Raw genomic sequence first — 10,832 nt, forward strand, 5'->3', positions numbered from 1 at the left:
GCATGTTTGCTAGTCTACCTTGCCACGAAGCACAAAGGTTGACACACAGGGACTTTCCAATTATCCAGCAATGGTACTGTTCCTTTACCCTCTCTTCGATTTTGAGAAAGTAGTCATGTTGGGAGTCTGGCTTTCGAGATTCGGAGGACGGTGCCTCTTCGATTTTGGAGCAAGCAATCTTATTGGGAGTGTTTTCTCGAATGTGAGTAAAGGTTGGGCATGTCTGCTAGTCTACCTTGCCACGAAGCACAGAGGTTGACACACAGGGACTTTCCAATTATCCAGTAGTGGTACTGTTCCTTTACCCTTGTGGGTAATAATATGGTAGCTAGACCTTCAAAATTTATGTGTCTAAACTTTGTTAGTGCTGTTTCTTTGCTATTCTTTTACCTTTCTTGGTCAGAGCGATGTAGTGGGAGCTGCAAGCTTCACGTACTCAACTTTGGCAGAGAACTTTGGCAAAGTTATATGTGGTACCCATGAGCTATTGTTGCGTGTGGGAAGTGGGTAATTGAGCAGTAAGATTCATGTGCTTTCTACTTCACCAGAAGTCTTCGACAGAATGCCCATAATTTCTGCAAAGCTGAGTGTGCGTGTGACAGGTGCTGACAAGGCTAGAAAAGTAGGTGCCTCTTCGATTTCTGAGATCGGCCCTCGTGGTCTCTGAGCAGCCCAGCTTTTGAGAAAGCGAGCGCCTCTTCGATTGATTCGGAGAACGATGCCTCATCGATTTTTGAGAAAGCAATCATGCTGGGGGTCTGGCTCTCGAAGATTCGGGGAGCAGTGTCTCTTCGATTTTTGAGAAAGTAATCATGTTGGGAGTCTGGCTCTCGAGATTCGGAGGGCGGTGCCTCTTCGATTTTGGAGCAAGCAATCTTGTTGGGAGTGTTTTCTCGAATGTGAGTAAAGGTTGGGCATGTTTGCTAGTCTACCTTGCCACGAAGCACAGAGGTTGACACATAGGGACTTTCCAATTATCCAGCAATGGTACTGTTCCTTTACCCTCTCTTCGATTTTTAATAAAGTAGTCATGTTGGGAGTCTGGCTCTCGAGATTCGGAGGACGGTGCCTCTTCGATTTTGGAGCAAGCAATCTTATTGGGAGTGTTTTCTCGAATGTGAGTAAGGTTGGGCATGTTTGCTAGTCTACCTTGCCACGAAGCACAGAGGTTGACACACAGGGACTTTCCAATTATCCAGCAGTGGTACTGTTCCTTTACCCTTGTGGGTAATAATATGGTAGCTAGACCTTCAAAATTTATGGGTCTAAACTTTGTTAGTGCTGTTTCTTTGCTATTCTTTTACCCTTCTTGGTCAGAGCGATGTAGTAGGAGCTGCAAGCTTCACGTGCTCAACTTTGGCAGAGAACTTTGGCAAAGTTATCTGTGGTACCCATGAGCTATTGTTGCGTGTGGGAAGTGGGTGATTGAACAGTAAGATTCATGTGTTTTCTACTTCCCCAGAAGTCTTCGACAGAATGCCCATAATTTCCGCAAAGCTGAGTGTGCGTGTGACAGGTGCTGACAAGGCTGGAAAAGTAGGTGCCTCTTCGATTTCTGAGATCGGCCCTCGTGGTCTCTGGGGAGCCCAGCTTTTGAGAAAGCGAGCGCCTCTTCGATTTCTGAGATCGGCCTTCGTGGTCTTTGAGCAGCCCAACTTTTGAGAAAGCAAACGCCTCTTCGATTTCTGAGATCAACCCTCGTGATCTCTAAGCAGCCCAGCTTTTGAGAAAGCAAACGCCTCTTCGATTTCTGAGCAGGTGCCTCTTCGATTTCTGAAGCTCCGTCGAGTGCAGATTTTTATAGGGGCTGGCATTAAGTTCCAAAGCACACTTGAATCTCCACCAGTAGAAGCTTCATTCTTGCACTTCTAAGATCTTGATTTGTCCGACCTCTTCTCTCTTCAACACCTTTGAAAATGTCTGGCCCCTCCGACCGTCGTTTTGACTTGAACCTTGTTGAAGAGGCAGCCCCGCCTTCTCCAGACAACATATGGCGCCCATCCTTCGTCTCCCCTACTGGTCCTCTTACCGTTGGGGATTCCGTGATGAAGAATGATATGACCGCTGCGGTGGTGGCCAGGAACCTTCTCACTCCCAAAGACAACAGACTACTTTCCAAACGGTCTGATGAGTTAGCTGTTAAGGATTCGCTGGCTCTCAGTGTTCAGTGTGCAGGTTCTGTGTCTAATATGGCCCAACGCCTATTTGCTCGAACCCGCCAAGTTGAATCATTGGCGACTGAAGTGATGAGTCTCAAACAGGAGATTAGAGGGCTCAAGCATGAGAATAAACAGTTGCACCGGCTCGCACATGACTATGCTACAAACATGAAGAGGAAGCTTGACCAGATGAAGGAAACTGATGGTCAGGTTTTACTTGATCATCAGAGATTTGTGGGTTTGTTCCAAAGGCATTTATTGCCTTCGTCTTCTGGGGCTGTACCGCGTAATGAAGCTCCAAATGATCAACCTCTGATGCCTCCTCCTTCTAGGGTTCTGTCCAGTACTGAGGCTCCAAATGATCCCCCTCCGGTGCCTTCTCTTTCTGGGGCTCTACCGACTGCTGAGACTTCTCCTAAGCAACCTTTGTGAAGGCTCCCTCTTGTTTGTTTATTTTGACTCATGTATATGTACATATTTGTAGCTTATCGGGGATATCAATAAATAAGCTTTCCTTCATTTCAACGTATTGTGTTAAATACACCAAAGCCTTCTTCGCTAAGTTCTTTGAATTTTCTTTTGTTGAAGCTTGTATGTTGAAGCTTTCTGAGTGGAGCATGTAGGTTGGGGTAGTGTTCCCTTAACTTCCCGAGTGAGGAAAACTTCTCGGTTGGAGACTTGGAGAATCCAAGTCACTGAGTGGGATCGGCTATATGAATCTTAGAACGCCATTGTGCTCGATCCTGTGTCATGTCCTTCGTTAGATCCAAGTACTCTAAGTCTTTTCTTAGAGTCTCTTCCAAAGTTTTCCTAGGTCTTCCTCTACCCCTTCGGCCCTGAACCTCTGTACCATAGTCGCATCTTCTAATCGGAGCGTCAGTAGGCCTTCTTTGCACATGTCCAAACCACCGTAACCGATTTTCTCTCATCTTTCCTTCAATTTCGGCTACTCCTACTTTACCCCGGATATCCTCATTCCTAATCTTATCCTTTCTCGTGTGCCCACACATCCAACGAAGCATCCTCATCTCCGCTACACCCATTTTGTGTACGTGTTGATGTTTCACCGCCCAACATTCTGTGCCATACAGCATCGCCGGCCTTATTGCTGTCCTATAAAATTTTCCCTTGAGCTTCAGTGGCATACGGCGGTCACACAACACGCCGGATGCACTCTTCCACTTCATCCATCCAGCTTGTATTCTATGGTTGAGATCTCCATCTAATTCTCCGTTCTTTTGCAAGATAGATCCTAGGTAACGAAAACGGTCGCTCTTTGGTATTTCTTGATCTCCGATCCTCACCCCTAACTCGTTTTGGCCTCCATTTGCACTGAACTTGCACTCCATATATTCTGTCTTTGATCGGCTTAGGCGAAGACCTTTAGATTCCAACACTTCTCTCCAAAGGTTAAGCTTTGCATTTACCCCTTCCTGAGTTTCATCTATCAACACTATATCGTCTGCGAAAAGCATACACCAAGGAATATCATCTTGAATATGTCTTGTTAACTCATCCATTACCAACGCAAAAAGGTAAGGACTTAAGGATGAGCCTTGATGTAATCCTACAGTTATGGGAAAGCTTTCGGTTTGTCCTTCATGAGTTCTTACGGCAGTCTTTGCTCCTTCATACATATCCTTTATAGCTTGGATATATGCTACTCGTACTCCTTTCTTCTCTAAAATCCTCCAAAGAATGTCTCTTGGGACCCTATCATACTCGTGATCATACAGCAACCCTAAACCCTAAACCCTATTCCATACTTGAGTGACAAGTGATCAAATAGCATCTGTTGAAGGCAAGAATACCACCCACAAACCACTACTTAAAAACCTTCCAACAATTTCAAGTTTCAACAAGCAAGAACACACTGTGATATATATGTACATGTTATATATGCTTAGTCAATAATTACATACAGCCATGGTGTGTGTAGGGTTCTTTTTTGGCTGCAAACGACACCGTTCCGTCGGAAGCTATGTTGTATCAGCCTTGGCCATCATTGGCATTCTCTTCGGCTTGCGTGTGCTTTGTTACATCATCTGTAAGTTGTGCTTCAAGAGGGAGCATGATAATCCTCGCAGTCCTCGCCTCGAACAAAATCCGAACGATAGGTTGGAAATGCAGTCACCGGAGACTCGTGATCAGCACCCTGCAGCTGCAGTTAACAGATATTAACCGAAGTTTGTCAAGTTCGGAGGCCAGAGTGAATCATCAGTCAGTACCATGATTTGTATCTCTCATCTTTTCCATTTGCTAGTTATGTAGCTATGTTGTTATTAAAAGTTGGTTTTGACCAACGATACATGCATTTACTTCATAGTAGTACACGAACTATCTAAATGCATATACCGTAGCCAAAAACCAATTTTGTGTCAAGTAAATATAGAGCAGGTCCCAATCCCATTATTTATTTGTAAGGATCACGTAATATAGAGCAGGTCCCAATCCCATTATTTATTTGTAAGGATCACGTAATGAAGATTGTAAATTATTGTTTAATAATCAAAAGGTTGATCTAAATCATGGCTATTTACACTGGATCAATCAATGTAACATGATGATTCAGATTGATTTAATTTATGCCTCGAATTAGTAGCATAACCAATTCAAACAAGTCCACTCAGTGATTGATTCGGCTCGGCTATTTCCTTTCTTAAGAAATTAAGCAAATCTAATAGCAGACAATGAGCCAAACCACACACTGAACAAAATTCACTAATTGAACAAATTAATAGTAGTTTTTGTCAAGATTACTCTTCTAGTATAAATATTGAACCAAGGTGCTTGAACGGATTCCGATTACAATGATTCAAAATGTTTTTCCACCCCCAACTTATTTAATTTGCATATCCAACGGGCAACTAATATTTTCTGTATATTAAAAGCCCAAGGGAGCACAGTACTGGTTTACTTTCTAAAATTAGCACAAACTACGTCACTCCTATATAAATGTAACAACATAGATCATGAGCAAAGTAGCTACACCAGAATTCTGTACATATTATATATGTAGCAATAGTACGACAAGTTTGTTAGTTTAGCTATAGGCTACAGCTACCTACCAAATTGAAGTCACCCTTTCTTCCAAGAAGAACTTCCATGATACAGGACGCTATGGTATAATGTCTATCCTAGTACCATGTAAGTTGCTCACCTCTCTTCAACTACAGCTGAAAATACTCACACTCACTTTGTGCTGAACACAAATTATCAGCAATTTTGTTAGTGCAGGTCACACGCCACACTTTAAGAACACCGTCAAGACTTCCAGTACAAATTGTGCAACCATCCTCCGCCTCATCCCCTAATCTTCCGGAAAACGCGGTGACACATCTGATTGGCCCTCTATGCCCTACGAGCACTGCCAGGCAAGTGTGCTGACCATCTTCCACATCTCTAGACCAAATCCTACTTGTGGAGTCAGCTGACCCACTGACCACGTAGTTGGCCACGCTGGCCAAGCACATCACTGCATGGGTGTGACCTTGGAGTGCACCCCCATACTGTAATTGGCCAGAGAACCAACCCTTGAGCCAATAGTGTATGTACCCATCAGTGCACCCGCCGTACAAAACTCCGCCATCTGGGGTTAGGGTTAGGGTTTTGACGGGGGAATACTTGGCGGGTAAAGTTACAGTGAGTGAATGAGGAAGCTGGTCTCCACGGCAGAAGTTACGGCGCCAGACTCGGACTGTGGCATCGTCTGAGGCCGTGTAGAGGACGCCATCATCGGCGATGATGATCTCGTTGATCGGCCCAGCGTGGGCTTTGATGGTCTCAATGCATTTTAGGTCTGAAATTCTCCATACTTTGACTGTTCTGTCAATGGAAGCTGAGTATAGGATGTCTTCTGATACATTGATGGCCAGAGATGTTATAGCACCCATATGCTATTACATTCATTGAAAAAGTAATTAAAGTAAGTTTAACTCAATCTATTTAGCAAATGGTAGGAATTATAATAACAATCACCAAGAACAAAGTATGTTATGATGTAATAATATCGACAACGATCAAGTATATACCTATTTAAAGGTGGGGAGCTGCTATATACTAACACTTACATACTAACAACATGTGAAATAATTCTTACATATTCTATCTTTTTCAACACACTCCAGTTTATCTTTGTCCTTTAATTACCATTTATTTAATTCAAATATTAGAATAAACATGCATGTGTAGTGAGAGAAAAAATGTATGCACAAATCACTTCTCTAACTACTTTAAGAGTTTTTTTTATTTTATAAAAAATAGCATTTAGCAATACTATTTAGTTAAACAATACTGACAAACCAGATGAATCCGACAAACAACAAAAGAGTCAATTTTGTATTACGAAGTGTATCAACAGTTCTTATTAGTGAGTGTGCAAATAGAATTATTGAATACAATCGCCAGGCGTTGTAACAGAATGGACCACACATTAGTGACCACATAACTTTAGAAGACTCACATAGGTGGATTCATATCTATTTCCACTGTAGTGAGTAGTGTCCCCGTGTTCCATCTGCTAATTTCAGCTAACTTTCAATCCAGCTTGAAATAATAAGTATATACGATTCCACTTTCTTGGCACATCTAATTCACAACTTCATTTTGTCTTGTGTTATAATGGTCATAAATAAAACCAACAGAAACTGTAGGTTGTCAATAAATCAAGTCCCAAATGTGGCTTTGGCATATATGAAATTCATGTTTTACAGCCCAAAGCAAAGTGCTACTCCACTGGCCAGTCCCAACAACATTTTTAATAGAAAAACATTTTGTAATAATGATATTACGAATATCTTTTGATTAAATATCTATAAGTAGAACGTTCTACTTGCAATAATATGAGATGGGAAATTACTGAACAAAACTATGGTTAGCTAATATATGAACGAGAAATTCACTACAAGAAAAGAAAAGTGAGCAACATCCACTCTAATTAGTAACTATTTAGTAGCTGTTGTTGAGGTAACAAGGATTGATGTTGCCAATGAGAAATGGTGACAAAAATTTATTAATCGGGTGACCTTCCATTTTAGTAACTATTTTTGTCACCGGTTTCAAACTGAATTGGGTGACCTTCTATTCATTAATTTGTTTATACTTTATTCGATCTAAATATCAAAAATAAACATTGGTGTGTATGGATATAAAAGGAACGGAGAAATCATTTTCCTAATATATATATTGAGTATTACTGCAGTAAACAAATTTCTATATCTCAGTTATTTAACCAAACTATCTAGCAAAGTTCCAATTATTCAAACCTAAACTCATTCTAAACCTCATTTGTTTATAACGGATAAATTACCAGATGAGACATACCGATATTATTTGGTGAGCAGTGAGTAGAATTAGTGATGTAAAATGATCCTCGTGTTTACTGCAGTTACCTTACCAAGTAGAAGAGATAATTCTAGACACGCAAGAACTATAAGTAGTTAAGAGTGTCTCCAAACCCCTACATACGTGAAACACATTAATTATAACTATTACCCTCCGAACACATCAAGTAGAAATTTTTTATTGTGATGGGACCAAAGATGGTACACCACATATTTATATATAAATGGTGATAAATTTTATTTTTTAAGCTATTAACTTTTTAACACACATATATCATCATTTATATAGTTACATGTAGTGTACAACCCCGTTTACCGATCTCACGAAAAAATCTCTCCCCATCAAGCCCTACCATCAATAGAGCCATAAATACAAAACCAAGCAAAAAACATATCGTACAGCTTCACTTACCATCTTATCTTTCCCGGCGGCAATGTATAAGCTCCGAACATAACTTCCGGTCTTCGGAATTGTCGCCAGCCTCACGTGCTTCAACCCGCCATCCCACGTTCTCTGCCAAACCCTAACCTTACCATCACCATAAGCTGCATAGACCTTGTCATGGGACACCTCCATTGCCACGACCATGCAAGCCTTGGTCTTGAGCTGCCCACATTCCGTGAACTCTGGCAGCTTCCAAACCCTAATGAGGTTGCTGGCGGAACCAGTGTAAACTAGGCCATTTGATGCAGCAACTGACAAGATCTGACCGTCCTTTTTTAGGACGGAGGAGATGCAGCGGTAGGCGGTGAGGAGGTCGGGGTTCTTGGAGGGAGATGATGATTGGAGAGGGTGGAGAGGAGAGGCGGTAGGAGAGGCATGGAGGCTTTGGGTATGGGAGGAAGGCGAGTTGGTGCGGTGCGGTGGGGTGTAGGGGAAGTTCGAGAAGGATGGGGCATCTTTTGTTGAAATGCTTCTGAAAAACCTGCTCTGGAGATTTTGTGTATTATTATTTGTTGGTGTTTTAGGTGTGGATGCAAAAGATGGGGTTTTGGGAGAGTTGGAAGAGTAGTCTAGGGAGGCCATTTCTAGTTCTAATTTGTGTATGTCAATGCAAGAAGAGGTGGTGGATATGGATATATTGGGGAAATGAATTGTAAATGCATATAGTATTAGGAGTGATGTGAGTTAGTGAAATATCTAAGCCACTAGTGGTGAGTATGGTGGTGTTATAAATGTCTATGAATGCAACAGACTTGCAATTTAGAGTAGGATGGGACACTTGGAGTTGGGGGCCAACTGCCGCCAGAGAAATGTATAATGTAAGCATAATGGCTTGATAGGCGTTTGAATGAGGGGAATTCATTTAAAAATGCCATATCTCAATCCTAATCATTTTGTATCAAATCTTCTATGGGGTGTGCTATCCACACACCCCAAATTACTTCTCACACACCCCTTGTTAATTTCTATCCGTTGATTTTCTTCAATTCATCCGATCCGACGGTCGAAAATTAGAAGGGTGTGTGAGAAGTAAAATGGAGTGTGTGGATATCACACCCCTCTTCTATAAGATTATATATTCTCGCATTCATTTGATATTGTCATTGTTAGCGCATAAAATTAGTAGGGTTAACAAATAGATAGTGGTATGTAGAGGATGGTATGGTTTTTAGTAGGGAAAACCGGATGATTTAGGGTTTTTCATCTGATTTTATGGGAGTTTATTGTGTAGGGTTATAAATAACTTCACCTAAACACAGAGGAGAAAAGAAGGATCAGAGGATACCCGCGCCCTACCTAACTGCTCGGATACCTTTATTAGTATTTAATGGGAAGGAGAAATAGGTTGAACAAGGGTTAAGGTTTCTATTCTTACTCTGTGCTTAGCTTTTCCAGGTCTTCCCTCCTCTATACGGGTCTTGGTGAAGGTAGAAATGTGGATGGTGATTTTGGGGCCAATTTTTTTGTGGGGGGGTTCGAGACAGTAACCGCCATTCAAAAGTAGTAGTCAGAGTCATGGTTCCTCTAGTACATGTTTCAGATCGGGTACCCCTCGATCAGAAGAGTGATCATAGGCGTTAGTCATGAAAGAAATGGTTTACGAAAATTGTTAGTCCCAGTCACATCTTCCATATATTTCGCCCCCAGGATCCGGTGGTTCGTGTGTACATGGATGTCAAGGCACTTCTAGCAGCTCGGATTGATGCGCTTGAGGGTAGTACGTGAACGTGATTGAGATGTGAATCGGACGGTTTATGTGCATTTTCCAATGAGGGGCAATATAGTAATTTTTCATCATTGAATTTTTTTTTTACTTGCTTATCGAGACGACAATGAGTTGTCGGTATTGTGGGCTGCAGATTGTATTATCGATAACTTATTCAGTGAGTACGTAAGCAAGTGAGCAAGTAGGCCCATCTATATTAGTATTTATTAATTAGGTTTTGAACCTACCTAGTTATTTTTGGGGCTCGACCCATAGGCACACACATACACATATTATCGGAGTACGTGACATTACGAATGTTTGGGTGAGAGTCATTTCCATTTTCAGTTTTAATTTCAATGCAAATATTTAAACTTATGTTATTATATATATATATATATATATATATATATATATATATATATATATATATATTGACGTTATGTTATTATTATACTAGCAACCGGCACACACACTATATGTGTGCAACTCAATTTTCTTTTTATAATCAATGTGCAATGTATACATCATTGTGAAAAAGAAAAAAAATCTTTTCACTGTGGTATGAGTTACATGAACTTATGAAAACAATTACTAACATTAGTGAAATAAAACCAAACTGATGAGTTAGGCAATACTTTCAGAATTTTATAATAATTTGTAAAGATATTGTTACATGAAACACTAAAATCATCATTAACTTCAGTACATCTCCCAAAAGTTGTATAATGTGGAACTCTACTTGGATGAAACCAAGCCCTGTAACAAAGTAAAAACAATCGAATGCAGCAAAATATGTAAGTAATTGAGGATTGATAAATCATGATTAATATATATATTTCAATGACACATCGAACGTATTGCAAGGGATTTTAAATGCTTAAAAATTTCCTCATCCAACCTTGCATAAGATGCAAAAACTAAATAATGAGGCTCATACCTTCAGAACATTGGATGCCCATTCATGGTGGGATGGCATCCAGTCTAGGATTCGTGGGTCAAAGAGGCAAGGGGCGGCAAAATAGGGGTCCTGGGGGAGAACGCAGAGGATGTGGGAGAAGTTGTTGGGTGGTGGGTCTGGCAGAGGGCGATTAGGGTTGGAGGAGACGAAGATCCTACATAATTTGTTGGTGGGTTAGAGGCAAGCGGGGTGGGAGAAGGGGATGAAGGAGGTGGGGTGG

At 41.1% G+C, this 10,832-nt stretch overlaps 1 protein-coding gene across 1 annotated transcript; it reads right to left on the reverse strand.

Annotated features, from left to right (window-relative positions):
- Positions 1–5,111: 5,111 nt before the first annotated feature.
- Positions 5,112–8,617, reverse strand: LOC126634435 (protein JINGUBANG-like). Its single transcript, XM_050304950.1, has 2 exons — positions 7,914–8,617; positions 5,112–6,055 (listed from the first exon to the last, which is right to left on the reverse strand). The coding sequence occupies exons 1-2, from the start codon at positions 8,526–8,528 to the stop codon at positions 5,330–5,332; spliced, it is 1,341 nt and encodes a 446-aa protein (XP_050160907.1). The 5' UTR covers positions 8,529–8,617; the 3' UTR covers positions 5,112–5,329.
- Between the last annotated feature and the right edge of the window lie 2,215 nt (positions 8,618–10,832).

Source organism: Malus sylvestris, chromosome 9, assembly GCF_916048215.2.
Source record: "Malus sylvestris chromosome 9, drMalSylv7.2, whole genome shotgun sequence".
Lineage (NCBI taxonomy): Eukaryota > Viridiplantae > Streptophyta > Magnoliopsida > Rosales > Rosaceae > Malus > Malus sylvestris.